General features: G+C 41.7%; 1 protein-coding gene across 2 annotated transcripts; it reads right to left on the bottom strand.

Moving 5' to 3' along the window:
* Window positions 1-1,356: 1,356 nt before the first annotated feature.
* On the bottom strand, window positions 1,357-18,232 carry LOC134510640 (probable G-protein coupled receptor 141). 2 transcript variants are annotated; one of them, XM_063323935.1, is made up of 3 exons: window positions 18,177-18,232; window positions 8,459-8,503; window positions 1,357-2,304 (listed from the first exon to the last, which is right to left on the bottom strand). In XM_063323935.1, the coding sequence occupies exon 3, from the start codon at window positions 2,299-2,301 to the stop codon at window positions 1,357-1,359; it is 945 nt and encodes a 314-aa protein (XP_063180005.1). In that variant the 5' UTR covers window positions 2,302-2,304; window positions 8,459-8,503; window positions 18,177-18,232. The 2 variants fall into 2 exon arrangements, with proteins under 2 accessions (XP_063180005.1, XP_063180004.1); XM_063323934.1 differs by lacking the exons at window positions 8,459-8,503; window positions 18,177-18,232 and adding an exon at window positions 18,019-18,066.
* Window positions 18,233-18,613: the final 381 nt, after the last annotated feature.

The raw sequence follows: 18,613 nt of genomic DNA on the forward strand, positions 1-18,613 counted from the left end.
AGAGACTGTCGCGGGAAATCAATCAGCTGATAACCTCTAATTTTTCAAATGATTAAAATATTATTCCACTGACTCTAGATGAAAAAATGTGACCTTATGCGGATGGCAAGAAGAAGAAAGATAAATTAGCCATTGCTGCTGGGTTACAGAAGTCAGGAATTTATACTCTCTTTTGGGGATGAGTGTAAAGCAGATGAGCTATGAAAGCCTGAATGTCTTTCACAAAATTATTCTGCTGAAGTTTTGCTCTTTTTAAGAGGAATTTGATTCTGTCTTTAGAGATAGCAGCTCACAATGCCTCACTAAGATATAATAAGCTTTTTCGCTATACCAGGTTTATTACCTTTTTCCATCCCTCCAATTCAAGCAGTAACGTTTTAATTTCTTCTACTACTGCAGAGTACTAAATTTATAGAATTGATTTGAAGCTAAACATACTGTGAGTAATTAGTTTTATCTTCAGAATTTCACAAAGTCAACATATGAGAAAAAAAGTCATTGTTACCTTGGACACCTAAAATATTTGACTTTTGAAGAGAAGACAACTGCTGTCTAAATGATCTAAATAAAATGATCATCACTGTTTAATATTTTTTTAAATTGAACAATTCCGTAAATAAAAATACATGCTTTTATTTGAACTCACAATGTTCATTTCAGTAACAACGTGAAATTTTTGTAGTTAGAAACATTTTCATAATGTGGGAAAGAGAACAAAACTCTTTTCTGCTGCAATGATACCATCTCCAAAAGGTGATTTTGAGAAAATCTTTTACGAAATAAGTACTTGTTTCTGGTTTGTTTTTAAAGAGTTGGTATAATTGTTCACTTAGAAAGTTACACTTGTCTTTACAGTGAAGGAACAGACCTACTCAGGAGGAACAATAGCTTCCCTGGTTTTTATGAGACCTTGTGGGAAATAAATAAGAAATATATGCGGAAAATTACATAGATCTTTATGTTTCAAAAATCTGTACTTTATTCCATAAAAAGCTGCTTTTCTCTTTGTGTTTCTACATACTTTGCAAATTCTCTTGAAGTCTCTTCCTACTGCCTTTGACTTCACAAACTTTGATGTAAACATAGTAAGACAGAAAAGCCCGTGCCCTTTCCTTCCTTTCTTCCAGGTGCATCTGCAACCCAGTAGGTAGCGTGATGAGGAAATCCCAGAAGTACTCCAGCAGTTTACCACCTGTGACACTGGAGGCAATTTGCCCCATTATTTCAGGGAGCAGCTGCGCAGAGCCCTGTGCGAGTTTGCTGCGCTGTTTCCAGTGCCCACGCTGACTTGCTGAGGAGTGGATTTGCCATGCCTGTCCAGCACGGTGCTCCGCCAGGTCCAGGTCCATGTGGATGCTAGCAGCAAGACAACCTGCTACGGAGAACACCCATCTTTTGCTTAAAGAGGCGACTTCCACTCAGCACAAACGACAGCAGGTCCAGACAGCTGAGGGCAGTCAGACTCAAAAAAACTTCATTGTAGCTTTCTAACTGGCCAAATTCACTCACGTGCTGTATGTAGTAGGCCCTAAAGAGGTGATAGGGAAGGAAGCAAATTATGATGACGCAGATGAAAATCAAGTTTTTCACCTGGGCCCAGAACTCTTGGTGTGACCAGAAGGAGGTGGAAAGTTTTCTTGACACTTTTACCAGGATGAAAATCTGCAGGCCCAAGAGGACACAAGTAATGCAGGCGACAACTACAATTATGGTGTAGTTCAGGGCTCTCACGCTCCCCTGCTGTAGTTCTTGGTGGAACATAAAGCATGTTGTAATTTCATATGAGCCTGAGCGTCCATACTCAAAGTACAAGACTGGCACCACAAAGACCATGACGAAGAGCCACACAGCAGCGCTTGCTGCAATGGCGTGCAGCTTCCTGTAAAACTCTACCTTGATCTTCCATTGAAAGAAGATGAGCCACCGGATCACCAGCGTGATCACATAGAATAGGAAGGTCAGGTACATGTGGATGTGCACCATTGCACTCACTGTTTTGCAAAATGGCATCTTGAATACCCACTTCTTGTTGACATAGTAGTGCAGGCGGAAGGGCACCGTGAAGACGAGGAGGCTGTGCACAACGACCAGGTTAATGATGGCTGTAGTGGTCACGGACAGAGTGTTCATCTTGACCAGCACAAATGACATTGTGATGGACCCAATCCCACCTCCAGCAAAGACAACTGAGTAGACAGTAATCAGTATGGCACTCATGGTGTTGTTGTGAGTGAAGGCAGAGGAGAGGTCACTGCTGTTCCTGTTCTCTTCAGTCATGTTCCTGAAATCTTCCTTGTACATATTCTAGAAATAAAAGAACACATAAAGACTAAGATAAGCTAGGAATGAGAGGGCTCGCCTGAAAAGCCAGCAGAGCTTTCCTCCTAGATCTTGCTCAAGGGATAATCCTGGAATCTCATAGCTGGCACAAGCTGTAACCAGGAGTTTTTATCCAAACGTCCCCCAGCCTAGAGAAAAAAGGCTGAGAAGGTTAGTAATATGTGGGAAGAAGAGATCGTTAGAGAAATGACATGATTGTGGTGGTTTTGAGCTCTCTGTGTTACTAGTTGTCCTCTCTTCTGAGCATCTGTATGCTTTTTCAGTGAAGATCAGAGACATTGTTCAAATTCTGCTACTCATTCATCAGTTTGTTTATTTGCAACACAAATCTGCCCTTTCCAGAGCCAGATAATAACCATATGCTGCTCTATCAAAGCTACAAATTTTGTTACCGAGAGATGAGTTTTGCACACATGACAGTCAACTCCTTCTTCTCCATGGACAGTTTATCTGAGTAAGGGATTAAACACCATGGATACCCAGCCTCCATAGAGATCCTGCTCAGATCCTGCCAGACACGTGGGCAGTGCTGTTCTGGTGCTCAGGGCCATTTCATATCTAATATTTGCCAAACAGGTGTTACAAAAAGGGCTGTTAGAAAATGTTAGGAAAGGACATCCTGGGTTAGTGCAAATAAACCTGCCTGGCCTGAGCTGAGGCTAGATGAAAGTTAATAGTTTAATAAGTATGCTATACATTTTTAATATATTCCTGTTTCAAAGAGAGATTAAATATAATTTTATAATTCTAAATGTAACTTCTGGTAGGATTTTTAAGTACTACAAGGTCATGTGGGAGGGGAAGAGTTCAGGTAGGGTGTTAGCCTGAAGCACGTTTGTATCTATGAAAGTATCAAGGGGATGTCCACACTACAGTCACAGAAAAGAAGTGGGGGAAACCGATCGGTGCTGGGCTCTGTACTATCCCAGTTATACTGCTACTGCTACCCCAACTGTAATTTAAAACTGACTCTGGTGTGCCATCCATTTCACCGGTGAATCCCACAATACAAGAGGGGTTTTTCTCGTGAGTGAGTTTTTTCAGTTTTTCTCTTAATGTTGCAGTGTTGCTGACTTCACAAAGTGGTTCCTCTGTCTCTTTGTACGACTGGTGTTTCAGCTTATTTTCATTTTTAGGTAGCACGTACTGCCAAAAGCTGTGATGGGAAAAAAATTCTTTAGCAGCAATTTCTTTTGTGGAAAAGAGGAAATACCTATAAAAGTTTATAAACCGGTTTTGCTCACAATGGGGAATGAACATCTGTGACGCAACTCAGATATTTTTTGCTGTTTCTTAGCAATATTTCTAAGCATTCGCACCTACAGTTATCAAGATCTCTTTATACATGGGAAAGTCAGTTATTCTCTAGCTATTCCAACGCATCTAAGACTCCAGATATTTTATTGTAGTCAACATAAATATAACTGCCGTATGTCAAATTGATGTGTTGGTTGTTGGAACTTACTGACCTTTTCTGCTTGAAACTGTTTCAGAGTTACGCGGACAACTCATTCCAGTGCATTATGAGAAGCAAAATGGGTTGCAATGAAAGAGCTTTTTCTCAAAGGCGCTGCTGGTTGGCACACTGCAGCTCTTGCATCAGAAACCAACGAGTTCCTCCCAGTTCTGTTCCCGTTTCCGAGATATTGCATTTCAGCTTCACAACTGTGCAAGCCAGAAGGGATTAGCAATAGCTGTTCCATCAGTTTCCCCAAGTTGTTAGGCTTTTAATTCGAAAAGATGTCTCTAAAGAGCGGCATTATCACACTGTTTTAATTTAAAATGCATATTTAAAGTTTAAAAAGTGCCACAGCCCAAAAGGCAATGCTCTGGAAACGTGGGTTGGTGCGAGCAGCCCCAGCATCAAGGCTGCACGTGGAGAGGAAGGACACCTCGCTGTCACCCTTTGGAGCCCGGCAGTGAAACATGAACTGAAGGCAGCAAGGAACAGATAAGCAGAAGTCAGATAACTGATATTTTCCTCAGACATTCCTATTAACGTGACAGCGAGAGACCTATTTCTGTCTGCAAATGAGCAACTGAGACACTGAAATGCAGGTTTCTGCAGAATTCTGCAGTCATCGCTAAATCCCTTCATTGTAAGATTCTGCAGGAAATCTCACTTTCATTAAACTTCATGGGAAAAGCTACCAGCAGCTGGTAGGAGATTATCAGATCCCCAGTACTAGAGACATCCCACTGAAATATCATTGCATGACGAACACAGAGTATAACATGACGCAGGGCGTGTTTCACAGAGGAAACGCTGCTTTCTGGTGAAATGAGGTTTCCTATTGTACTGACATTCACTGAGCCATAACCTACTGACCTGAAATACAACTAACAAGTCCTTTGGCCAGAATTTAACAGGAGGCACATGGAATGAGATCAAATGCAGGTCTTACAAGAGACTGACTAATTATATGACATAAGCCTATATACAGAATTTCACTGGAGACATGAGATACAGAAGTCTCCAGGAGCTGGAAAATGTCTCACAGCAGAGGAGGAACAACAGAAGAGACCGCTGCGAGTGGTATTAAGCTATCTAAGAAATGATCTTCCCCCATGCTTCCCCTTTGCCAGTGTCAGCTGGTGTAAGTAGAAATGCCAATAGAGGGCTTCCTCTATTCCTCTGTGCATACAAAGGCAGAGAGTTCCTCCTCAACGAGGCGTTCTTGTTTCTGTGCCTTCCTAGCCCCTCTAGCTACTGCCAGTCCAGTGATATTGCTCAAATTTTGGAGCAAGGTTTAGTCTTACTCTGTGTTAAGCCTCTCACTACTTGGCTAAACTTCTGCTGGGCATGTGCTTTGAACAGCCATGAGGCAATGATGATGGTCAACCACTTCATTTGAATGCCACAGCAGTTAAAGAGACATCTGCTGGTGCCAAGAGCCAGGGGACAATTGCCAAAAATAGCTGTGTTTTAGTTTGACAAAGGAGGTAGATTGCCAAGAGGCCAAATGCCAGGTTCTTTCAGAAATAGGGTCAGCAAAAAGATTCTCGTGCATTCAAGATTCAGCAGTTACCAAGTGCGGCGAAGGCCATCACATGCATTTCCTGTGGCTTTCTGTGCGGCACAGCCCACAGGACTTCCCTGGACTGCTCCCTTCAGGCCACAGCGTGTCATTTACAAAAACTATGCGGTCTCTGTCAAAATTTTCCCAGTCAACGCATATTCATTCCAACCTTCAGGAATTTGTTTCTCTATCTTACTGTTAATTATTCTACTGTTTAAAAAAAAAACAAAACAAAACAAAAAGGGTGAACCACATTTCTAGACAGAATTTGTACAGCCTCAGCTTCCAGGCATAGTATGTGCTTCTGGTTTAAAAAAAAAATCTGCTTCAGATTTAAAAATCCTTTGTTAAATTTTGTCTTTCCCTATAGATACCTGGAGATAAGTAGAGATAAAAGACAGAAGATACTTATTCTCTCTTCATCCCAGTTGTACTTGTGGCTCCTCACTGAACTGCCTCCGTCAGCATTGTGCTCCTATTTGGTTCTTAGATAAACAACTTCGCATTTGGCAGTGGTAAAATTCATGTTTCTAGTTTGCACCTGATTTAGCAATCCAGAACAGCCTGTCACTGCCTCATTCCCTTCGTTGCATACTGTTTTCCAAACCAGGTTCATCAGTAACCATTATGTTACATCAACATTGTATCAACTGATATAAAAACCCCAAAACACCCTGATTTGTCTAAAACAATGACCACTCACAGTCTCTGCCAAACAGTGAGCTCTACTATCTGTACTACAAGCGTTTGCAAAATGTATCCCTCCATGTATGTCTGCCGAGGGACTGGCAGGCTTCACACACATTTTCACGTGTTCTGACAGTTGGGTTCTGCAGAAGCAGCGTCTGCAGCCTGCATTGCACCCAACTGAGAAGTTTCATTTGAATTTGGAGGGGAAAAAAAGTTCAATTCGAATCAAAGACTTCTGGTTTTGACAGACTTAATAAAATGGAAAAATGAGTGTTTGTCAGAACTGACGTTTCTGCATTGAACTAGTCTAGGTTGGAGGCAGTGCAAAATGCAAATATTATTTAACAAAAGTCTGTTTAAAATGTGCATTTGTTTCACAAACAGTCTCAGAGATGCTTTCTGTTTAGAGCACTGTAATTGTTTTTCAATTTGCTCTAATTTCATGCTGTGTTATGGTAATGTTGGCTACGCCACTAGAATAATTGCAGAAGTCTCTTCATTTCAAAATAACCACACACACCTGAAGTTTGAAGTATAAACTTCTGCTTAAAAGAAAACATTGCAAATTAAAAATATGAAATATCAAGTGTGTGTTTACATTTAGATATCACCTTTTTTCAAACAACTTTCAGTGACTCCTCTAACTCATTCCCTGGCTCATTGACTCATGTCTTGCAGGCTGTGTCATCATTATACCGATACTTCTTAGTCTAAATCCAGCCTATTGAAGAACAAGTGGGATGGAAAAATATGTTGAGTTAGTCCTCTTTTGTTTGAGATTTTTCTCTGGTTTTACACAAAAATGGAAACCATGGAACCTTCCTAAAAATAATTACTTACCATCCTAGCTGTATCTTATAAAAGAGAACAAACTTATCCTTCTGGTCTTTACAGGGATTGGATGATACGAAACATACACACAAAGATGGATGAAAACAAAAAGAATTGCCTCCCAATTTTAGGAGCCAGTGTAGAACTACAGGATAGCAATATGAAAAAGGAAGGAACAATGTTTTCCTGTACTAGGAAATTACAAATAACAATAATGAAAACAGTTGTGCAGAAAACCTTTAAAATGTCTTCAAAATAAAACAAGCAGACAAATGGATATTTTTTTTTTCTAAAGTTGCAAACATTGTTTTAAGAGCATTGCAAACCAAGGCTTTTGTTCATTCTGTGTATACGTACAGATTAGGGTTTATCTCCACTCTTCAAGTGTTGTTTACTTGGCTCTTCATTTTGTGTAAGCTCTAAGAACAAAGAGGAAAACACCTGATATTTTAAAGAGTCATTGCCTTACTTCCTCCTTCAAGCCTACAATGAAGCGATAAACATGAGCCTCAGCTACGTGAGGGCAGGGCTGCCCATAAGCCCGCAGCCTCAGGAAGATTTTTAGTTGCATCACAGGATCCTCCAATTCGCAGCTATTTCTTAGCCAGAGGAGGTCTTCAAAGCATCCTGTTTCTGAAGGGTTACATTCTTCTGCTGCCTAAAATGATCAAGTCTACACACAGGTGTAAGCCCCACAAATGACAAAGACGCTCATTTGGAAAGGTTATTCCCCAGAGCAGAGGGGATCATTTGAAAGAGGGTTTTGAGAAAACAGGGTAGGACAGGAGCAAAATGTGATCTATACTGTAACTGACTAAGTGTGGGTTTGGATATGGTTAAAGTACAGACATCCAAATGTAAGGGATGAGAAGAAGCTCACCCTAAAGCCCAGCACCACATCTCAGTCCTGCTTTCTGCCAAGACTTGTAGCTCAGCATCTGGATCTTGGCACTCGGTGCCGTTGCTACACCTCTACGGTGCTAGCAAAATGGAACTAGGAGATTTTTTTAATAAAACGTCAGTATCAAAGGCTCATCGGCAGCGATGATTGCTGGATGGTGCATGTGGTACAAGATGTCTTCCTGCAGGACTGAGTCTCTGTGAGGAGTCTCTGCAAGATCAGTTTTGCCCTCCTGCTGGCTTAACTCATTTCTGTCGGAACACACAGTTGTATTTAACAGTTTTGAAAACAAATGGTGTTAACAATCAACATTTACGTATAATCTTACATAAGAACATTTTAACTGACTACATCCTGTTGCTTCACATTTGGTTAAGAAAACACAAGAGATGTACCGTTCTGTGGTACTTCACAACAGACTGGTATGTGATGGGGACTGTCTTCTTGCATTTTGTGATTTTTACAGTGGCTAACAGCTAAAGAGCAGTTCAGAGAATATCAAAAATTGATCATAATAATAATGCTTAGCTCTTATCTAGTATCTTTCTGGAGCTGATCTCAAAGCTCTGTTGAAAGGTATACATATCATTCTCCCCGTGCCAAAGCTAAAAAAATGAAATCTCCGTGTTTCAAAGACAGATATAAAGCAAAGATATCATTAAATCAAGTCCTGTACCTTCTCGAGTTAATCATGTTGTCTTGGCTTCTTGTAGGTCTTGTTCTAGAATAAATACATCCTGATTAACAGTGGGAAGAAAGTCAAGATATCTTAAAGAACTACAGGTTGCGTCTGAATGTGTGGAGTTTTTTCAAGTTATATAATATTGTTGATACCTATAATAAGTTAATACATATGTTAATATGTATAATATTGTTGATACACATTGTCGATACATATAAAAATTACATTATATTGTTGATAAATAACAATGTTTTTTTCCCAAGCAGTCATCATAAACGGGGCTTTCCAGGTTGACTTCTTTCCATATGTTTGCATTCTGCAAATCTTCAATCCTTGCACTGACCCAGGATTAAAACAAATATTGAAATATCAGAGTATGGTCTGGGACATCCCATTATCTAAGATAAAGTTAGTGTCAAGCTCTAGATAGATATAGAAAGCTTAATACACATGATTACAATTAAATTTCCCTGCTAAATTGATGCAATTTTGCCCAAGATTTAGCAATAGCATGTATAATCACTGGAGTATGTTTCTCTCACTATGGTTCAAAGAATAGATTCAAGATGTATGTTTAGATTTTCACTAGTAATGTACTGAGCTGGTGGCAGAATGCGGTTATTTTCGAACATCACACACCAGCTGAATTTAAGAACAGGTGCTAGAAATGCATGTTTTTTGTAAGTTATGAGTAATTGCTGATGGTCTTAGCAACACCGCCAAATCTAGAAGTAGTGTGATAGTGGGTTTTCACAGTATGATTGTATCACCTGGATCAGTCCTTCACCTAGTTTGAATTTGCACTATACCAACAGTGTCATGGACCAAGGCTGTTTAATAATATTTGACAGTCCAGCCCAGATTTCAAGGACTACTTGTCCTGAGATCTGAGTAGCATCAGGACTCCTTTGCTCTCGATTGTGTGAAAAGTCCTTGAGAAAAGAGATCGGTGTCCTTTACGTTCAGGCATAATACATGCCGTTAGTGATTTTTCAGGTGTTCCGAACACAGAGATGTACACAGAATAACCATGGCAACCTAGGTGGTTTGCTTTTCTATATTTATTGCACCAGGACTCGAGGATTTTGAGTGTTAATTCAGAAGTGGACTGTAGGAGGTATGCAGATCCGGTGGTCAGGTCTTCTGGAAATTGCACTGAAACCGCCTTCCAAAATCCTGCAGTAGAGGTATCAGGTGGCTGGTCAGATTAAACAAAGTTCAGTTTCTTGACAACTAATCTGATATAATCTATGCTTTCCTAAACTGGGGAAAATCCCATATTGCCATGTACGCTTGACTGTGAAAGAAACGGTTTTAGCAGATGTACTTGTGGGGTTGGTGTTGGTCACCTGTTCCTCAGGCTTTTTCTTAGCATGAGTCAGAGCAGTGTCCTCAAGCAAGGGCACTGTCTGCTTCCTACGTAAAAGGATGAGATACAGGGAGGACATCGTCCACTGCATCTTGTGCTCCTTACCCAAAGCCCAGATCTGCTCAGAGTCCCTCCCAGTGCCAGCTATGGGCCTGGTCCTAGTATGCAAGACTGACTGGATCCGTTATTAAGCGGTTAATTGCAGGTTAATTGCAATTTATCATTAAGCAAAAGATCAGCTGCTAATAGGAATAGCTGAAAGACAGTATGTAGTTAGAGTAAGTAACTCTAGCTGCTACCAACAAAATTATATTTTTGACTCATATTTTTAATGTGCCTTACTGTTTCAAGCACCTGAATAGAAAGATATTGATCATCTACAAAATGAAAAAGTTTCAGCATCAATAACAGCCAAAAATGTTTTGTAGATAATAGGTTTCTTTAAACATCTCTGTCTGGGTTCTGAAGCGGTTGTGATTTGTGGCCGTCACCCAGGCGGTGCAAGGCATCCTCTGAGTGAGAAATACTGCCTGCGACACATCTGAAATAACATTTTGGGAAAGTATAGGGAGAAAAATGAGACTTGCAATTCCTCGTTTCACACATCTTTGCACAGCAGAGATATAAATTCAAGCTCCTCTGAAAAGTGGAAATACATCTGGTGGCCTCCTCTGAGTTCCCTTTTCCAATTTAAGGGGAAATAATGCCCACTTTGCAAGCTACCATCCCTGGGCATTATTACTCAGAAGAAATTTGCTTAAAAGTACCTGAGGCAGAGTGATGTGGAGAAAGTCTCTTTCCCCTTTGGTCTATCTCACTACCTTTCCCTCCTTTGGAAGTTGTACCTCATTCCATGTTGAATTATAGCGTATCAATAAAGCCACCTCAAATTTCTATTCAGCTCTTACCATAATCCAGATCTTTCAACAGAGAAGTACTGCAAACAAAACAAAATCTAAATCCCCGTGAAAATCTGCTGTACTTCTTTGATAGTGTGCGGGGGAGAGATCACAAATCCAGAAAACAACCGTTCTAGCCCTAATAATTTGCCTAACTTTCCCCACACCTACTTCTGTTTTCTACTGACGCTCTGCTTTGGCCTCAGTGTTTGTCACTGAGGATGGGAGGAGCAATCCGAACTGCATACAAAAGACAACTGTGCAGACTCCAGTCTAAATGGACCTTTTTGATGTGGTGTCTTACTTATTTTTAACAACTGCACGTTTCCAGCCGCCTATCACCAACTTTAATACTATCTTGTTCTGCAGGATTTTACTAGTTCACATCTGTCGCATGCCAGTAGGTTTTTCAGGATATACGCCTTTCATTGGGAGTCCAGCACAGCAATTCACTCGCTATCAGAGCTTGTTCCCATCAGGATAAAAAAAAAATGGAGGGGGGAGCTGGTTGACGAGGAGATGCATTACTCCTGCCGTAAGGATGACATTAGACTGCAGAGAATGAAATCATATATGCAGTACCATGCTGATCCTATACGCATATATGTCTTTCCGAGAAGAAAAAGCCCTTCCCTTCACCTGAAAATACAGTGCTCATCGTGAAATTTGAATTCCATACTAGCCTCTCACTAATTGCCTGCTGAGGCAGGCAGCATGTTATGAGGAAGGATTTCTTTTTAAAAGAGATTACAGCACAAGTCTATTGCTACTCACCCTCAAAATGTTTACTGCAATTGCTAATACTGTTTTATTTTCACAGATTGTATATTTCGTTTGCTTTCTGACTGCAGAGGTAATATAAACGTCATCATCAGCGTATGGAAAAAATCATGTTACTAATGATCGGTTTCATGCTGGATATACACATACAGCTATTCATGAAATTTAGTATGTTAAAATGCATTGTCTGCGTTGGCAGAGGAACAAACCTCTCTGCATTAGTCTAAGAGTGTCTGCCTAGGAGCAGTACAGAAAGAAAAGCTTAGTACCAGTACTGCTAGACTGATAACGAAGGTGTTTTCCTACCTCGGCATAAGCACAATAAAATACGTGACTTCACTGCTACAGTTGGGTTACACGGGAATTCAGGGTTCTTCCTGTCTCCTTCAGAAATGAGGAGTTTACTGCAAGGGAATGGATCCACGCTGCGTTCATATAGTACATTGATTTGCAAGAGCCTGTCCTGATCGGCACAGCTAAAGACTGCATAACAGAACGAGGTGCTGTACGCATGCAAGTGCTCACTTACGTCAAATTGCTTGGGCTGAAACGGTTCCTTTTGCTGTTAAATCTGGAGGTTTCTGTTCTGAGCTAATGAGAAACATGTGTGTTAAAACTAAGACCTTCATTGCATTTGCCAAAGTGTGAAGCTAATTGTGTTGGGAATAAGCTCATTACCGGTGCATTTTTTTTAAGACTTTCACCTATTTTAAGTTCAGCTGAAAAGTTTAAGGATGCAGCCAGAGAGTCCAGCCAGACAGGTGTAGAAACGCCTACAGTAAGGACTGCTGTTCTGGGCTGTGGGAAGAATACCCACAACTGCCCTTTATCCCACCATCCTCCTAACTTGCTTTCTCTTAGCCTTTCTCCCCATTTCGTTGACACAGGACTCCCAAGGAAATCTTGGGCCATGCTGCTTGCGGCCATAATTCTGTTTTGCCAGTTCAAATCTGCTTATTTGTTTTTGTAGTGCCCTGTGCTGTGGTGTTGCACAGGACACCATGCAACTGGGCCCCTATGCTTGGTTGGTCTTTAGGCCAATCTATAAAAAATAGAATTGAAACCAATAAATTATCAATTAGCTTCCAGGTTATTTGATGTTCTGTACATCTTTCCAATCACTGGAAAGCATAAGCACCAAATATTTTACGTCATTATTCACTATAGTTCTTATGAGCTTCTCTTAGCTGAAAACAGACTAACAGGACAGTCCTGAATTATATTATGAGTCCTACATGATAGATGTACAGGGAAAAAAAAATAGTAAAATACACCTGGAGTCAGTAGAGCATGCTGGAGAGAAGCCCAAAATAGCACCAACATAAGCGGATACAACCGTGTGCAGTGTAGGAGATACCCTGTGCAGATATGAGCTCTGATCCCAGAGCAAATGGCCACAGCAGGGCAGTGACCTGCCCTCTAGCTTCTCAGCAGGATTTGTTAGACTGGCCACAGCAGCATGCCTCGTTAGCCCTATTGCTTCTGGTTCTGAGGTTAGAACATTAAGCACTAATTCAAATACATCTTCACAGAAAAGATATCCCCAAAATACCTTTCCTGTTGAAATCGGTGAATGTTAAGAATTTGGGGAGAGTAAGAAAATAAAGCACATAATAGTTAATGTTTCTCGTTGCGCTACTGATGTGGAAATCATAGAATCACAGAAAGTTTCGGGTTGGAAGGGACCTTAAAGACCATCTAGTTCCAACCCCCCTGCCATGGGCAGGGACACCTTTCAGTTTTCTCAAAGCCCCATCCAGCCTGGTCTTGAACACTCACTGAGGAGAGATTCCCATTACGAGCTTTCTTTTCTCTCTGCACCATCAAACCAGGACCATCACTGAAAGTGATTTAATGATTTCTACAGCCCCCATGGTGGGAGATCTCACCATTCACTGCTAAGTACCATTAGCACGCTGAACAGTGCAGATAAAACAATGCTTATTGAGTATCCACTCCAGATTTTCCTTATGCCTCTTACTTTGGCTAAAACTCTTTTCCCCTTAATTTCACTTAAGAAGAGTTCACTCTGTTCAGTGAGCTGACAATAAAATAATGAATTCTGTATCAAAAGCTATCTCCACTTAATTTTCAGATTCAGTTTCCCCTAGACAAGTTATTGGGCATCTGAGCTCCTTCCCTTCCCACATCTAATATTATCCTCACTTGAACTTAATTTCAGTTGTGTAGAAGGTTCTAGGTTAGGAAGAAGTTGATTAATCTGGTGAGAGGTTCCAGCATTGTATTTTGTTATGTGTTTTTTTAAGTATTTTTGCCCTAAACTTTTTTGTTTCAGATTCAGAAGCAGCCTGCCCACATTGTTTTAGGGGTAAAAGGGTAGAATTCATGCAGTTTTTCTGTATGGCATTGGCAAAAGATATGCATGCTACCATGTGAGTCTGAGGTATGCGTGCAATTCCAAACGCAGTGCTACACGGAAGTATCTAAGCTAGCTTTAAATAGGTGATAAATAGGTGATAAATAGGTGTTGGTGCGACCTTCCCTCTAGTCAAATTTATCCTGGTTTTCCAGGCTTACAGGCTGTAGTATTTCAGCGCTGCAGTTAGCTCCTCCAGAGCTAGTTTTGGTACCTCTGCGTGACACTGCAGAAAGCCTCGTGCACATCCCAGTTTGTGTCTACTGTGGCTGTTGAATCATAGAAACATCCAGGTCAGCAGGGATCTCTGGAGATTTTATGGTCAAACCTCCTGTTGAAACCAGGCCCTTAGACCGGGTTATCCATGGTCCTATCGATTTGAGCCTTGAATATTTCCAGCAACAGAGGTTCTGCCACTCCAAATTTTTCAGTGTCTGTCTTGGACCAGGAAGACCAAATTTGGACACAACATCCCAGGTGTGGCCTAATGGGTGCTAAAAAAAAAAACTCTTGGAGATGCAGGCCATGACAAGTTTTCCTTTCATTGCTGTAAGGGCACACTGCTGGCACACAATAAGGCTGCCCCCCAAGCAGTCAGACTTCCCAGACACACACACCCCCCACTGCTGCATGGGATTACCTTGTCCCAGGTGCAGGATTTAACAATTACCTTTGTTGAACCTCATGCAGTTCTTGCTGGCCCAATCTTCCAGCTTGTTGCAGTCTCTGGTGGCACTTCCTCTCAGCATCTCCCTCCTCCCACTTTGTTGTCATCTGCAAACTTGCTGAGGGTGCATTCAATGCTGCCCTCCCAAATTTTTATAAAGCTATAGTATTATTGAAAGCTGTAGTATTTATTGAATAGTATCAGAGCCAGTATTGACCCCCAAAGAACTCCTCCTCTGCCAAGCTGCTGGTTCAACTTTGACCCATTAGCCAACACTCTTTCAGCTCAGCATTTTAGCCAGTTCTCCAACTATCTTGTGGTCCATCTGTCCAGTTTGTATCTCACCAGCTTGTCTACAGGTCATTAAGATGACCACGTTAAGTGCCTTATTGAAATCAAGGTAGGTGATGTCCGTGGCTCTCTCCTCATCCACTGAGCAAACTGTTTCATTGTGGAAGGCATCACAGAATGGCAAATAAAGTCATTGCAATGCTCTTTGTAGGATAAGTACTTTTCTCCTAAATAAACCACCTTTACATCACACTCTTCATCATTTGATAGCTATTAGTCTTAAAATTTCCTCAAAAAAATACCAACTATACCACTTAACACCTTCTTATATGCTCAAAATAACCCCGATTGTGAATACAAATACCTGGAAGGAATCCCTTCTTCCTTTCTTCCAAAAACTGCTTCACCTGTTTATCCTTCCCTGTAGGTCAGTGAATGAAAAGAGGCAAGCTCTGAGAAATGCACAGCTTGAGCTGGAGGCCTCATGCCATCTCCTGCAGCAGAAACAACACACCTGCAATCACTCACTTCTGCCAGGCTGCAGCAGGAAGGCGAGTGTTCCCACCACCAAGCCGAGGGCTGCCTGGTGCCTCAGCTTCTGCCATACAAGGCTGGGAGAGATCAAACTGGGCAATCCCATGTAAAGCCACACCAACATATTTGTCACCTTGTGATGTAAATCGAGATGTAAAACCTCCCATCAGCTATGACTCCCTGGAAGGCAGACCCAATGGTGGTCTGATCTCTGTCCATGACACCTGTGTCACACCAAGGCTGAACAGCAGCTGCACATATTTCTGGGACATGAAGTTTAGGGAGGTCCAGCTGATACGGACAGCCGCACCATACATATGTAGCAGCCCATGCTGCAAGAGGATCCTCTACCTCAACACCGACTTCCTATACAAGATCACAGAATCATAGAATGTGTTGGGTTGGAAGGGGCCTTTAAAGGTCATCTCGCCCAACCCCCCTGCAGTAAGCAGGGACATCTTTAACTAGATCAGGTTGCTCAGAGCCTCATCAAGCCTGGCCTTGAATGTGTCCAGGGATGGGGCCTCCACCACCTCTCTGGGCAATCTGTTCCCATTTCTTCTCTTCAAGATCCTCCACAGCCCTAGCCTTGCTTTTCAAAGCAACTACTCCCAGTTTCAGAATGAAGATCATGATGAGCAACTGCCCTTCCCAGAGACTCTTCAAGATAAGGACAAAGTGATTGAGATGGCCTGTCTCAGGGATGGCTCTGGGGCTAAGAACCCTGAACTAAGAACTACCACAAAGCTGCAAATTGGGTGCAATCTCTTGACCCAAGCTATTGCCTCTCTTACCTCTTAGGGAAATTCATCACAGCACATTTATTAAAGCAAACCACAACAACTTATCAAAATAAACTATTGTGCTGCAGAAATTTCTGCATTAGACTGAAGAGAAGATGTGGTAAGAAACAATCTCAGGCAGCTCATTAATATAGCCACTTTATTCAGTCTAGCTTTGAAAGGTATTTGGATACTTTGTGAAGATCAGCTAGATGTAATCACAGCGTCATCATTATATGAATCTATACATAACAATAGCAGGACTCCAACTATTTTATCCAGTTATTGGTATTGCTAGCTTTTTCACTCATAAAACGGTGAGCAGAATCTTCTGACCATGTGCTTGAAAGGCCAGTTCCTTTACATACCAAAATGAAGTGCAACTCTATAGCATATAATCACATAACAAAGCAAGGCAAAATGTATTTCCTACTACTCTCAGCATCGCTTTTGAATTGCGGGTCATTTTTGCAGCAGTTCTCTCAGAAAGATGAGTCTGTGTTTGGCTTATCACCTGAAAAGCAGCAGATACATTTTTTTCTGGGGGGGGGGGGGCAAACATAAACAGCATACTCAAAGGAGCGATGCCTTTCCGTGAGTGCTAAGAACACCGAGGAGATTTAAGTTCTTATGTAGTGAGATGCTCCTGGACAGCAGCAAGTGTATGGGTGTTTTTGTGGAGTATCTGATGCCTTTCAAACTGCAGCCTAATTTTCCCTGCTGTAAGTTTTTTTGTGTGCGTCAACTGATAATGCTGTCAGAAAGATGAGAACTGCAATGGTACAGTTCAAAGTGGAAGAGGAAAAAACAATTCTGCTACTTTCTGTCATTTCACCAGGAGGGACATGGGGCTGTGGGTCCACAACAGGAGGAAAAAAAGCTGCCACTGCTGCTACGGAAGGAAAAACAACCCACCTGATACATGATCACCCAGAAAAGTTAAGAAGTCCAAACAGAACACCACTGTGTAGTTACCGGAATAATATACGCATACACCAGTCTGCATTTGGTGACCCGGGTCGTTTTTGCTGGTGTACCTTCTGATCACTTTTCTCCATCCTCCAGCCACAGATGATTTATCTGTATTACTCAGTTCACGCTTTTCTTTTCCCTGATCACTGAGGAAGATACTCAGCTGCTCTTTCTGGCTAACAAAGGAAAGCTCTGCAACATCAATAAAATGAAAAAACCTGTCACCCAGGATTCCCTTGTTGCCTTCCCAATGGCCTCCCGTACACACTCAGCGACAGGAGAATAGGGATGTAAAATTCAGTATTGGAGCAGATAACCAGTGGCTAAGCCAGCTGTCCAAAGCCCCTCAAGAACTGGACACCAAACCACTCACCACCTGCCCTTGCTGAGCTTTGCAAGTGTCTGAGAGCATCAGGGAAGGTTTCTAAAAGCACTGAAGTGAAGGCAGAGCTGGCAACCCTCTGACTATTAGATGGACTTATGATCCTCAGCGTCTGAGATATTTTGAAAAATTTACTCTTTGTGAAAGAGTATCAAAGCCTATGAGAAAGCTAGTAGAAGCACTATGGAAATTTCCTTCTTATTCTTTGTTTGAAGATTGATTGTCAAACCCAATAACACTACTCGGGTCTTTCTGGTTTGCATTTTCTTTCAATAAACTAATTTTCAGAAAGGATCATGAAAGTGTGGATGCTGTTGTAAAAGAATCCCAGGTGCCCTTCCTGCAACGCTGACTCCCAAAATATACTTTTAACTACCTTCTACTTCACTTCCACATATTTCACAAAATCTGACATTCACAGCTGCCTCAGTGGGCTAAAAACCTGAAGCACTTTTAACTTCCATCCTATAAAGTTTCCTCCCAGCTTTGCTTTAAGCTTACCTCCCACCAGGAACAGTCAAGCCCCATCCAGATCTGCAGACTTCTCATTTGAGTTCGATAATATTTCCCTCCTCCTCTCCCAGGTGAGGGCTAAAATACTCCCCTCTGCATGTCTGCCTCCAGTACCTCTGCTGAGTACCTTTGCAGCACGCACTTACCCGCGGACTCTCCGGCAGCATAGCAGGAGACTCGCCTCGCTCTCTACAGCTCCCCGACTTTGCAGAGAAGTGCTGCTGAGGAACTGCAACAGCCACCCAGCTCTGTTGGCTTCCTGGAGTGTCGTCCATTGCCCGCAAACCACAAACAACTGACAAGCATGATTGGACCAATCGTTATCATCTCATGCATCAAGTCTATCTACGTGGACGTGTTTGGGGTTTTTATTTATTCTTGTGCTGTTCAATACATATTAAATACTTCCAGTTCTTGCAAAATGTATCTGCTTGTAGGCAGTCAGAGGTGCAAGAAAGGAAGAGGTCTAATCAGCCTAAAAGGGAAAAAGCACTCGCGGGAGGATGCGTTTATAGTCGCCTATGTGGATATATACACACAGGTATTTCTCTCCTGTGGTATGAACGCCGCTCAGCCTCTCAGC

The sequence above is a fragment of the Chroicocephalus ridibundus genome, chromosome 2 (assembly GCF_963924245.1).
Source record: "Chroicocephalus ridibundus chromosome 2, bChrRid1.1, whole genome shotgun sequence".
In the NCBI taxonomy this organism is placed as follows: Eukaryota; Metazoa; Chordata; class Aves; order Charadriiformes; family Laridae; genus Chroicocephalus; species Chroicocephalus ridibundus.

What these genes read in the sequence shown, in the direction of transcription:
- LOC134510640 (XM_063323934.1), bottom strand. Translation starts at nt 18,066, where the DNA reads ATGAGAAGTCTGCAGATCTGGATGGGGCTTGACTGTTCCTGGTGGGAG. An exon ending in TTGACTGTTCCTGGTGGGAG is followed by an intron (nt 2,305 to 18,018) that starts GTAAGCTTAAAG and finishes TTTTATTTCTAG; the next exon opens with AATATGTACAAGGAAGATTT.